Below are 13,832 nucleotides of genomic sequence, written 5' to 3'. Positions count from 1 at the left end.
TAACGTACAATCGCCTATCGATTGGCAAGTTTCTAAGGTAGCCCTGGTCAAAACAAAAATCAGCTGCTTCATAATTTTCTGCTTCTTCGCTACGCGTAAATTTTCTTCCAACATTTGCAATGAAAAACGTTCTTAAAATTGCCTAAATCAAATTGGAAATAGTGTTTTTTTCTTGTGCCCTTGTGCCAAAGTATGATAGAAGTGTTCTTTGAGTGTTCAAAAACGTGAAACGTGATTAAAAGCTGAAATTCCACGCTGGGCAAGCAAAAAATGGCCGCAGCTGCAACTTTTGCAGACGCGTATTGTTTTTAGCCATCAATTTTTAATTAAGAAGTGTATTGGATTGCGATGGATCAATTGGAGCTGCAGGACGATTTGTTTGCCTTGGAAGCAGGTGTTGCAGGTGAGTTTTTTCGCAATTGGCGTCTTGTTTTAGTTTTCAGCTGCATAAGTAGCTATTTTTGGGATTTAAACAGCCTTCTGCGTGATTTTCTCAATTTTCCCTTTTGCATCGCGCAACTTTTGCGTTTAACTGCACTTGTTCCTAGTTTTTTGCTTTTGTTGCTAATTGCACACGCCCACTAATTGTTTGCCTGTGTGCGCTGTTGTGTGTGTGTGTGTTATCTCACTGCATTTCACTCACTGCCTCGCCTTCTTTGTTCTCTCCCGCCCCTCCCACTCACACCTTCACACACTATACCTCTTTTGCATCTGTTTATCCGTTATCCATTTGTTTGTTTGCTTTGTCTTCCTCATTTGTTAAGTGATGATTCACTTTGATTGCCGGCCATCCACACGCACTCGCCATCTCTCTCTCGCCGACTCTCTTTCTCCTGCTCGCACTTGCACACCTAATCAAATTGAACAATTTATGGTTTTGATTTACTGTACCACAGTGGAGCAAGTCCTTAGTGCACAGGAAACGGTTTGTTTACTTTGAAAAACTTCTATCCTAAGGGCTCCTAAGTGTTTATATGTACGATATCTTCACAGAGAGTCGCCGGTGTGTTTGGACGTCTATGAAAATATTTACCTCTTCTCTCGATTTAGATCAAAGTGAGATTTTCATTCTAATTTTGGGTTCTTTGTTTACACTTGGGTATCGCAAATTTTGCAACAAAGGAATATACCGCTACATATGAATGTGTTTGCTTGGCTTCAATCTGAGAACTTAAATGTTTGCTTTGCGAATTCGTCGCTAGGGAACCATTAGTTTAATGGGGAGCACTTAAGAAGAAATTATATTATATACATACATATAAACATATGTACATATATACAAAAGTATGTAGTTACGTCAAAAAAAAATTGAACTTAAATAAGTTTAAAATTTAATGAATATATGCTAATATATACCCAAGATAATGAACACAAGCTGTGCAATAAATAATCCAGTATTTGCCTGAAACAAATAAGTCCTTGCCCATCGTTGACATAATGCAGTTTACGTATCTTTGTCTTCTTTAATTTATGGACACAACGTTTTCCCTTTTTCCTTATACTTTTATTTTTTGGCGCACAGCAATTTTTCATTATATTCCGAGATTGATTTACCGCCGATTTAAGTACGGTACGCGATCCGATTTGGCCCTATCTCAATGTTTTCCCCGAAAACAAACCCGCCAACTCACTTCTACGCTTTTCATTCACAATCGCAATCAAAAAAACAAAAAGGCGGGAAAAACAGAGTGCCAAATAAACCTTGATAATGACATTCAGCGCCGAAAGAGGAAGAAAAGCAAAACAAACGTCTGGCGTCAATGGGTGTGTTGGGCTTTTATTTCCATTTGGTTTTGCTGCTCTTTCAGCAGCAGCAGCACCACCACCACTACCATCGCTACCACCATCAGCACCACCTGGCAGTTATCCAACGGATTTTGTAGCGCAGTGTGGCAAAATTAGAAAATTCCGCCAGCCATCCAAAGTCAAATGTCGAGTCGTCGTTACCATCACCTGTGCGAAATTGCATAAGTTCGGGCTCCAAACGCTCGTACATCAGCCCATTTTCATTCTCATTCTCATTTGTTTGCCCGCCGTCGAGGCACAAAGTACCGAAACCAGAGGGAAAACACACTAGTCTGTTTCAAAATCCGAGTGTGCGGGGAAATAGGTTTATATAGCCGACTTGGGGCCAACAAAAATCAAGTGCGTTCTCAATTATTTTTTAGCGGGTGTAAAGTGCGTTCCGGTCGCGTGTTTGTTTGGTTTGCCTTCTCGAATCGCGTGCCAGTCCATCATTTTGGTAGTGGCAACTCCTAGTTATGCGGTGGGCGTGATGTAATTCGCCAATTGCAATAAAAGCAGTTAACTAATTCAGCTAACCAATATTGTACAAATGGAAAGTGCCCGTGCTTGTGGGCCAATGTGCTAATTTTTCGTACATATGGCAAACAATCTGGGCGCGTTCATAATCAATTTAACTGTTTGTCGTTATAAAATGCTTCACTCGGCATTGTTTTTTTTATTATGTTTGCTTATTTACTTTTTTATACAAGTTGGTGAAATCAATTTGCACAAAGTTTGTTTAGCAATTCGCCAAGGCAGTTGGTCATTTTCATAAAGGAAAATCAGAAGGGAGAATTATACAAAGTCTATCTTTAGAAACTATGACATTTCAAGTCAATTATTTAGGTTTGAAGTTCCTTAATTAAGTTTGCAAATTGTTCAAAACTTTGATTCGAACATTAGAATTTTAGGGAATCAATAAAACTTTGGATTATCGTAAGATAAAGCTCGACTTTTTATTTTCTGACTAGACTTCATTAGGTTATTTAAAATCAAGATCTAATAAAATAAGTAAAACATAATGTAACTTTAAAATATATTGCGCTTGGAAATGTGTTTCCATTGATTTTGTGTTTTCAACTTGTATTGATACATCTTTTCAAATAATTTACCCAGTCAACTGGATTCCCAATTTCTAATCCCTTCAAGCAAGTGGAGCGCACTTGCATTGAATTGAATTACCGCGGTTTTCCACACGGAATTCGGGTTAAGGACGTCCTGTGAAGTGTTGTAGTTGGAGCTCAGCTTCAGCCTTGGCTCTCTGCGGGATTTCCACGTCGCCGAGGGCGGAAAGTTTTCCACTTAGCACTTCTCTGCGGGAAGGCGCGGCCCAGGTTACCGCCAGTAAATTGAAGCTAATGCAACAGATATATTATATATATGTATATATATCCATCCACTAGCTGTGCTAATCAGCTAGAATCCGCAAAGAGAGAACGCAAATAGGTAAACAAACAAATGGTTTTCATCGTCTTCCATTTGGTACAACGCGGCGTATGAGTGTTGTTGTTTTGAAAGCAACTCAGCTGATTTTTGATTTCGCCGCAGTAGCCAAACAGCTGTTCCGTTCGCTCCAAACTCTCTCTCTTTCTCTCTCTCCCTCTCTCTCGCAATTGTTAATCATAATTTTAAATAGACAATAATCGTTTGTTTTGATTTCGAGCTTCCAATTTGCGAGCGTGCGCGAGTTGCTCACATTTTGTTGATTTTTGTACAGTATTATTTCTCTGCTGCCATTGACGTCGCGCTCGCTCTTTTTTTTTGTATTTGTTTTTGTTTTTTTTTTTCCGTTTAGCCCGTCCGTTTTTTTCGGTTCGTTTTCGCCGCAGTCGAAATTCGTCGTCGTCGCCGTCGTTTGCCTCGCATTTTGCACTTTGCGGTCCGTTCGAAATTTTTATTTTGGATTTAACGCGAGCTACCCGTCTATATATAACACTATATATAATATCCGTCTATATGTGCCACCATATCGAAATCGGTTCTATTTATCGGCACATACAAATAATCACATTCGGATGGCCAACGTAATTTGACATCGGCCAATAAATAAACTAATAAAGTACAAAAAGGTGTACAAGTTTGCAAAACGCTGAGCTCATTATTTCTGGCTAATTAGCATACAAATCGTAGAGAGAGGCTCTAAGAGGCGGCTGTAAATGTTAATAAACAAAAAAAAAAATATGTTTCTTCCATTGGGAAAATGAGTGTTGGTTGATTGCTAATCGTTAATTCCTTAGCAATTTATAGTGCAATAAACATAAATCCTGACCCAGTGACATAGTTGAAATCACCTTATCAGCAGCACCGTTTTTAATCGAATCTAAAACAATCGGACACGGTAGCAAACAACAATTGAAGCAACAATTAATAAATATTATTTGTAAACTGTGTGGAAGCAAAAATCACGTGCCTCTAATTGCAATACTTGTTCGCGTTAATTAGTGTTAAATACACTCGCTATCGCATTTGTGTTTTTTTTCTTAGCCGGGCAGAACAATTGTAAATCTGCCCGAGTATCATTTTCCCAGCTGCGATTCCCTGACAAATTTATGCTCCACTTTCATGTTATGGAATTTTCAATGGACTCCAAAAAAACTAAAAGGTACTTATACATACATACATGGCGATTTGAAAGTTCAAAACATCCAATATTCAAGCACTGAAAAAAAGGCGATAAGCATTTGGAAACGGTTTGGTTTGGTCACCAACCAAATATCCAGGAAATATTTGGTTTACAGACGATAAAAATAAGTTGCGATAAACAATTTTGAAGGTTTTGAGTTCAAGTTTATGTGAACAAATATTAAAGAACCACATGAGTTTACATGATTTTGCTATATGGAGTTATCTTATCGGGCTTATTACGAAATTCGTATAATGTTCATTGTTTTCGCTATCACTTGCTGCACAGATAATCGAATTTAAAAAAATAAAAACTTCAAGAAAGCAAACTGAAAAAAAGGTTCAAGGGCGAAAGTTGATGGATTAATGGCGAAGATAAGATAAATGTTTGAAAATCAATAACAAGTTGATGTGCGATTTCAAAGATAGCAATCGGTGGATTCTAGCAAACACACTTTTTTATAAACAACAAACGATTCGATATATTTAAATATACAGCTTGACTTTCCGCCAAATTCTTTAAATATTTTTCTGCAACGCCAATATTTTGAATTATCATCCCACACTTCTCGACTACTTTACTTATTCATTTAGCGCGTTTGCCAAAAATATTTGTTTATTATTGTTAACTCGCAATTGTTTTTCGTCAATTTCTTTGTTATCATTAACAATGATTTTAAAGAAATGCTTGATTACCTATCGATTTAACATAAATAAATGGATTTGATTGGGGTTATCTGCATTTTTATTATTGTTTTCTAAACGTTCTTTTTCTACATTTTTTATAAATAATCAGAGCAATTTTCAAAAACGAAAACACCAAGCGAAAATCTATTGGTGCCTGAAAATGCTCAACAGAGAAATAAAAAAGCTACTAAAAATAATTCCATGCGCTAAACTATAAATATTTTTTCCAACGAAATTGAATTGGATAATAGCATATGAAAATAAAACATTAAAGAAGACTACTTGTAGTTTGAATGTTTTACTGTTTTCTAAGAAAATAGAATATGTTAAAATGAAAATTAGGTAAATGGAACTCCATAGAAACATGTTGAAGATTCTGTACTTGCTATCATTCAAATTCCATAAAACAGTGTCTAATGAGTATCTGACAGTCGAACCCCCAGATTACTTGCCTCAGTTTCTTGCCTCCGCTGCAGTTTTTGAATATTTTACGTTTTATTTGGATTTGAGTTTGGCCCAGTGCGATGGATTAATCGTCTGGCAGAGATATTTGTTCGGGTTCGTCGAACATCTTATAAGTGGCATGGAATCGTGTTATTCGCGTGTGTTCTTGCTGCCCTCATATGACACATCCAGGGAGCTTTTATAAGACGTACGATTCGTTCGGGAAGACGATTTGGGTGAGCGTGTTAATATGGCATTAATAATACGTACATATATGTATGTGTATCTGTGTACATATGTTTTCGCATTTTTTAGTTGAGATTTCCTTGTGATGTTTTCTATTTTCTTCGCATACATGTGTTTAGTGAAATGTCAAACATATTCCAACCCATTACTTATTCCGCTTGGCTTGGACTTGGTTGTCTTTTGGGGGAACTTTCCTTGCCGGAGATTTCACGGCTTTTCGCTACAAAGTTTGGGATCAACCTTTGCTTGTCCCCCAGTGAGCCTTGTACTTCAACTTTATCAATTATTTACAAAAACCTTTACCCTGAACTTTACCAGACCTTCGGTGGCAGCTCAAAACAGCTGACTTCTTTGGTGCATGACACACGGCACATCGTTTGGATTACATTTGGTATTTGATATATATTATTCACCTGGTGCCATCCAATAATGTTATACTTGACTTGGTCATAAAGGACTATTGATTGAGTCTATTGATTGAGTTCGATTTTAAAGGAATTCTGGCCAGAAATAAGTCACGATAATTGATCTGAATAATAGAACGAGGTGTCGTTTTGCTAGGCAATTGAGGGATAACCTTTGTTTGTTTGATGCCAGCTTTCAGTTTTGAGTGTTCATATTCTTAATGACTTAACATTTGTCATCAATTTATTTGATAATTATGCTTACGTAGAAGGAGAATCTGAATCACTTTAACTTTTATAGTGTTGCTTTCCTTTCAGAGAGCGATAAATATAAAGTTGACCTCCCCAGATATTTGCAATTCAAATTCATTTCGACTTCGTAGTATCTTCAATTCAAGCCATATTACACATTCCCATCAGTTTCCTTAGTTAGAATTCGGTTTCGGCTCTTATCATCGTGTCAGTAAATAGATATGAGTTGCCAGAAGTAAAGCAAATCATCAATTGTAATTATTATTTTGCATATACCACAGAGTGTGTTTCATTTCGACAGATGGCCGATGGTATGCCATTCATCAGACCATGTGGCAGTATTAAGTTTACAGTGCTTTCCTGGCAATTAAGATATAAAACCGAAATATTGAATGATAACCAACCGACACGATTCAGTTCCCAAGTTCAAGTCCCCAAGTCCAGAATTATTGGGACCATAAAGGGAGCTCGTTTTGGTTTCTCTAACCAATTTGAGTTTTTCGGGGCGTGTTCTTGCCACACCCCCACACTTGATGATGATTAAATTGTTGATGGTTGCTGATGATAATTTCTATTTACAGATTTCGCTTTATAGGCGTGTCCTAGAACCAAGGTTGGGTAAAAAACTAAAATAACTTATCACAAATCAAAGATTCATACAGCATATATCGCGTATACGCAAGTTTTAGAATGCCAAAACAATTAATAAATGTCACATCATAGCTGACTTAGCGCTGATATCTCTACTTTACTATCTACAAAAGTGTACAATTTTAGGTTTTTGATTAAATTAAAAATATGAAATGTTATTATTTGTATAATTTATTAGTAAAATTAAATATTAAAATGTTATTAAACTTTTTGTTCCCATAAACGTGCTTATTTTATGATTTTTGCACACAGAGTGAATCATTTTTGTTTCTTGTCCAGCTATCTACACATGTAATTCTATACCTATAAATAACTGATAAGTGTAATCCGCTTAATCGTAAAACCGATAATGATAATGTGTTTCGTTCTTTTTTTAACCAGGCACAAATCAAAACCCAAATGAGCAGCACCTGAGCGATCCAGCTGCCTCGCCCTCCACCGCCAGTCCAGCCAACAACAGCAACAACAACGCAGCAGCTGGAGCGGCGACAACATCAACAGCCACTGTGAGCACTGCGGTGGGTGGAGCAGGCGGAGCGGGAGCGGGAGTGGTAGTGGGCGTGGTAACACCAACAAAGAGCCCACAGCGTAATGCTTTCCAGGAAGATGCTTATCAGGCGAACCTGGCTGGCGGCGATAGCGTCGATAACATTGAATCAGCTCAATTGGATGGTGGAAATCCGAGTGGTGGATCGCCCGGCCAGCGTCACTCGATAAACTCGGCGGAATACACATCCACGCCGAAGACGACTCGCAGTGGTCCGAATGGTAGCAACACGGCCAGTGGAACAACGTCGCCCATTAATTACCAGCTGCCCGGCGATGACTATCCGTATGGCATAGAGTATGAGTCACAGCAACTGCTATACCAACAGCAACAGCAGCAGCAGCAACAACAGTCGCAACAACAACAGCAGCAGGAACAACAATTGCCACTAGGCGATGTGGAGCAATCGTCAGCGGTAACATACCAAAGTTTGCCGGCCAGTCGCCAGAGTTACGCTTCACCGCCAGCTCTGATTATTCCTCAGCGGCAGTCGCTGCTACCCTGGGGAGCTCATTCCAGGAGTTCGATCATCAACGTCCTGCCCAGTTACACGCAAGCCGAGATGCATGCCTTGGCCGCCAGGGTGGCCAGCGTGGAAACCTCCGCTCCACGGCCTGGTGAGATCGTGATGCGCAATCTGTTCAGTGACTTTACAGCGCAAGCTGAGAAGAAGATCGAGCTGGTGATGCTGGAGAGTGCCGACAAGAATCTATCGAAGCTGCTGCAGCGCGGCGAGGATCAGCAATTCGATCAGTTGCTATCTGCTCTGGGCTCAGTGGCCGAGCACTGCCTGCCATCGTTGCTGCACACCTTGCTGGCCTGGCATCGTCGCCAGTTGTCCGACATGGAGATCAAGAATGATCTCAAGAAACCAGCACCGAGTGGCAGTAGCTCGCAGGCGGCAACCAATAAGCCCACCGTCGATCTGGACTTTCAGCTGCAGCGTAGGGAAGCGGCTGTGGAGTTCATTTTCTGTCTGGCTCTCATCGAGATACTCAAACAGTTGCCGTATCATCCGGGCCACGAGGATTTGGTGCGCAGCATCGAGAATCTGGCCTTTAAGCACTTCAAGTACAAGGATGGACTGCAAAACAATCCGAATGCCCTTAATATCCACATGATTGCGGATCTGTATGCAGAGGTTATCGGTGTACTGGCTCAAAGTCGATTTGCATCGGTGCGCAAGCGTTTCATGAGCGAGCTGAAGGAGCTGCGTGGCAAGGAGGTGTCACCCACGACCACGCAGAGCATCATTAGTCTGCTGATGGGAATGAAGTTCTTCCGGGTCAAGATGGTGCCCATTGAGGAGTTTGAGGCGTCCTTTCAGTTTATGCACGAGTGCGGCCAGTACTTCTTGGAAGTCAAGGATAAGGATATCAAGCATGCGTTGGCCGGACTGTTCGTGGAGATCCTGGTGCCTGTGGCGGCGGTGAGTAACAATACCAATTGCCTCTTAAGTCATTGAAGTAATATATTCATTTTTTCACAGGCCGTTAAAAACGAGGTGAATGTTCCGTGCGTTAAGAACTTTGTGGAGCTGCTCTATGTGCAGACCTTGGATGCTTCCACCAAGTCTAAGCATCGATTGGCCCTATTCCCGCTGGTTACCTGCTTGCTCTGCGTCTCCCAAAAGACATTCTTCCTGACCAACTGGCATTACTTCCTCGCCATGTGCTTGAGTAATTTGAAAAACCGCGATGCCAAAATGAGCCGCGTCGCCCTTGAGTCACTGTTTCGCCTACTGTGGGTCTACATGATCCGCATCAAGTGTGAGTCCAACTCGGCCACTCACTCCCGCCTCCAGAGCATTGTTAACTCCCTGTTTCCCAAGTGAGTAATGAATTCAAAACCATGCGAGGGAATATTGCTTATCCACACCAACTTGTTACTTTTTTTACAGGGGCTCCAAAGGAGTTGTGCCACGTGACACTCCCCTGAACATCTTTGTAAAGATCATCCAGTTTATCGCCCAGGAGCGTCTGGACTTTGCCATGCGCGAAATCGTGTACGATCTGCTGTGCGTAGGTCGTTCGATTAAGCTTATCCTGAATCCGGAACGCATGAGCATCGGACTGCGAGCCTTCTTGGTCGTCGCCGATTCACTGCAGCAGAAGGCTGGTGAACCACCGATGCCCAGGACGGTGCCAGTCCTGCCATCTGGTAACACACTGCGAGTGAAGAAGACGTTCAACAAGATGTATGTTTTGTTAACGGATGATACCGCCAAAAGTATTGGAATGTCTACGTACTTCCCGCATGTGCGCAGAGTTTTTGTGGATATTTTGAGAGCTTTGGATGTTCACTACGGTCGTCCCCTGATGATGACCAATACGCAGAACCAGAACAAGGAGCCGGACGAGATGTTGTCTGGCGAAAGAAAGCCTCGCATCGATCTCTTCCGAACGTGTGTGGCCGCCGTACCGCGATTGATACCCGATACGATGACCCCTCATGAGCTTGTGGACATGCTCTCCAGACTGTCGGTCCACATGGATGAGGAGTTGAGAATTCTAACCCACCAGTCGCTTACGACTTTGGTCATAGATTTCCCGGATTGGCGTCAGGATGTCGTGCACGGTTACACTCAGTTTCTGGTGCGCGACGTCACCGACACCTATCCGCAGCTGCTGGAGAACTGCACGCGCATCCTCTTCACTTTCCTCAACATCTGGCGGTGTGCCACAAATGTGAATGGGAATAACACCACAAGTGCACCTAGTGGAGCAACCAACGTGGTCAATACGTCACAAGCCAAAATGACTACGGCCACCACAACGACAACAGTGGTGCAGGCTACAGTGGTTCAGGTCACATCAGCGCCGGCCAAGGACACCGCCAGCAGTCAGTTGTCCAAGCAGCAGCATTTGAATACAGCCAGTAGTGCTGCATCCAGCATAACTACCTCAAGCGGAATGTCCAGTATCACGCAACACACCGTGCTGAACATGGCCAGCGATGTGGGCAAGAAGAATGAAATTCCTCTGGCCACCACTCTGCATTTTGTGGAGGGCTTTGCCCTTGTGCTACTCTGCAACTATCGCACGTATCTGCGCAAGCTGGCCGCGTTGATCCTCAAGGAAGTAAAGAATCTGATGCGGGCATTGGGTATCCCTGAAACGGAGCCGCCGCTCATTGATGTCATGGATCGTTGTGTGCCTGGCATCATTGAGAAGTGCCTGCCACAGCTGCCTCAGACGGAGAAGACGGCTATTCTGAATGCCAATTGCATTGATCTGCAGTGGATAGCTGAAAGATCGAGTGGAGTGTGGCTAGCAGGACTGACAGATGGTAGGCAGTTGTTCAAAACCATTTTAAACGAATATAAAAACATAATTCTTTTCATGCTTCTTCTTACAGACACCTCGAAGTCTTCTACGTCCACGCTCAACCTCTCGCAGTCCAGTTCAACACCGAATGCCTCGGCAACGGCGGCCAGCTCTCCGCAGCCTCCGTTCGATCCCTGGGCCACCTGTTTGTTTGGATTGCTGGAACGACAGAATGTCCTGCAACAGTGCCCATCGGCTGTAGCGCAGGCCTGGCCAATTTGCTTCACGCGCCTGAATGCGCTGTACAGTGTCATTGATCCCACGTAAGTTCCATGGGGTTTCACTAGAATCTATATTATTAATCATATTTAAATATATCCCGTAATGCAGCCCCGTGAGTGACAATCGAGCTTCGTTGCTGCGAAGTTCGGCGCCAACGAAGAAAGTGCCCACCGAGAGCCAGAAGGATTCGTACTTGCGTCTTTGGAGGAATCAGGTGGCCTGTGCCATGCGACTAGTGCCCCAGATTCCCAGTGTCGCCGTTCGATGTGCATCACCTGACTTGAGTTTGAGGTGAGTGACGAAACGCATTGCATTTGTAAGCCATGTTCACACAGATGAACAAATAACTGCCAAATTGAAATGAAATCGATTTATGCCAAGCCATTGAAACTTGCCGTAAGCTGATGTGATAAGCCTGTGAAAAGGGTTAACAATTTGTGTGTGTTATTTTTCTCTGTGCATCTATTGTGTCCCCTCACTAACAACCGCCCAAAGCTCAGAACAAACAAGACACTTCATTACTTCTGTTTGACTAACACTTCGCATTCAATTACATTCGGCACGGTTTGCATGTAGTGATTATACATCCGTGTACTACAGTTGACCTGTACTTTGTTATTAAAAGTGCGTGTGAAATTGTAATCAAGTTGGAAATTCATTATATATTTTGTTTTCTTGTTCAAACCAATTTTCATTGGAGTGGGTTTTGTGTTTTAAGTTGCTGTGTGTCAAGCAAAAAGACAGAACCGCATGTGTTTGTATTTTGATATTTGAAAATGGGGTTTGTCTTAACTCCATTTGCATATAGATGGTGAATGCAAATCGGTTTAATATGTGATTATCAATAATTGGTTCATTCACGTAACTCACACCGCTTGTTGTATGTTTAGCTGGTTTGTTTTACACGCATGCACTCGATTGGATTCTTCAGCAGTCACCCATAAGTTTATATTTGGTTAATTGAACTAAACTCCATGTACCAGCCTGCATAAGCACAAACAACAGCAGGGCTCTTTTGTCAATATTTGTTCATGCCATCGTGCGTTCATTAGCTTGTTTATTATTTCAGAGCCAAATTTAATGGGTTGGATTTGGTATGCTAGCTGAATACTCACATTTAATCACAGTTTTGCACACAAATGATCCCGAAATTAGATTACTTTAATGGATCTACAAAAATTTGGTTGATTACGATGCACAAAATTGAAGTCTGGTCACCGAAAACACATGTACTAAAGCTGGGATTCCGAGAAATAGAACCGTAAAGTTTAAAAAAATGTCTGATTGCCATTTTTTTAGGCTATTGACAGGCTAACAGATTCTTGGTAATTAAATTTTGTCGTGATTAGTTCTCAATTGTGCATTGTTGTTATCAACAATATTTGCTGGATCCCCTTCAAGTATTTTTTTACATTCAGCAATCGAACTGAAAATAAGCTGCTTGTAAATAAAATTCTTCTGATAAAAAAGGAGATTTAGTAAGAAAAACATACTATTCAAGAGCATTATATTTTTGCTATATTGATAAAAATCGATTTAGAATGATACTTTACTGAAAATTTAGCAACAGAGTTTCGTAAAATTTCATAAAAAGTGTATGTGCATGTTAAGTGTGTCAGTCTATTTGTTGTCATTATAAATTTATAATTTCCAGCAATTAGATGGGTTTTCAAAGGAAAGTTTTTATTGAATTTTTATTATATGTTATTCTGCACATCAAACCGTTTTTTCATAGTGATAAATCATTGAAATTCGTTTCCACGGACTGTTCGTAGAATTCCTAACTAGATTCAATTCAATTAAATGCGAAATATTGCAACCCACAACACACACACATCGCATTTCCATCGCATCAGTGTGTAAATGTTGGTCGACGGAAAATGTCAATAAAAAGGGGTATTTCAAAAAAGTCCACCACTATTTACTCCACGCCCACACTCCAATCCGGCCATCCACCCACCTGTTCACCACATTGCACCTGTGTCCCAGTGAATGTTAAAGTCCATGTCCGCACCAAGCGAACATCCCACGGGAGCTGGGCAAACAGATTGGTCAGCATTATGCCAATATGATATATCTCTGTGCAAGTGCGTACATAAAACATTGACCACATCAATCTCGAAATCGAACCATCCAACAGTCACCATGACCAGCCGTTCAGTATCGCAACCACACCGGCTGTTTATACATATATGTATCAATATCAATATATATATATGGATTGTAATTTATAGTTTACAAGATCAGTCGGACTCGCGTTCGCTGTCCGATTCCCTGGACAATATACCATCCAATGTGTTTGGGCCCGAGGGAATCGTCACGCGTTTCACGCTGCCACTCTCCTATGGACGCAAAGAGGCGCGCCAAAAGCGACTTGGGTAAAGCAAACTACTTACAGCCAAAACCAAAAACCAAAAACCAAAATCCAAATCAAAACTTTAACCAAAAACCTAAACCAAATCAAACTTAAACCTAAACCAATACCGAGTAATAATGAAACAAAATACTACCTGCAAAACTCGATTTACATAACTTTTTGTACAAATAGCTATGAGCGTATTCTGTATGCAAACTGAGTATATTCCTATGTTTATTATATTTTTGTTGCTTGTTATTTGTGTGTGTGTGTGTAGCTTTGGCATGTTA

At 41.1% G+C, this 13,832-nt stretch overlaps 1 protein-coding gene across 10 annotated transcripts in view; it reads left to right on the top strand.

Annotated features, from left to right (window-relative positions):
* Positions 1–91: 91 nt before the first annotated feature.
* LOC6605074 (protein furry) overlaps positions 92–13,832 on the top strand; it is a 47,050-nt gene continuing 33,309 nt past the window's right edge. For 2 of the 10 annotated variants that reach the window (XM_032719726.1, XM_032719718.1), the window contains exons 1-7: positions 92–403; positions 7,473–9,067; positions 9,128–9,468; positions 9,539–10,926; positions 10,996–11,227; positions 11,295–11,477; positions 13,421–13,564. In XM_032719726.1, coding sequence (XP_032575617.1) covers positions 349–403; positions 7,473–9,067; positions 9,128–9,468; positions 9,539–10,926; positions 10,996–11,227; positions 11,295–11,477; positions 13,421–13,564 — 3,938 coding nt within the window. In that variant the 5' untranslated portion in view covers positions 92–348. Of the gene's footprint in view, positions 404–3,484; positions 4,388–7,472; positions 9,068–9,127; positions 9,469–9,538; positions 10,927–10,995; positions 11,228–11,294; positions 11,478–13,420; positions 13,565–13,832 lie in introns of those variants that run through there. The other 8 variants (XM_032719717.1, XM_032719722.1, XM_032719720.1 and 5 more) reach the window with 7 other exon arrangements.

The sequence above is a fragment of the Drosophila sechellia genome, chromosome 3L (genome assembly GCF_004382195.2).
Source record: "Drosophila sechellia strain sech25 chromosome 3L, ASM438219v1, whole genome shotgun sequence".
Taxonomy (NCBI): domain Eukaryota; kingdom Metazoa; phylum Arthropoda; class Insecta; order Diptera; family Drosophilidae; genus Drosophila; species Drosophila sechellia.
Note: the sequence above shows the minus strand (reverse complement) of the source record. Positions and strands in the feature narration are given on the sequence as shown.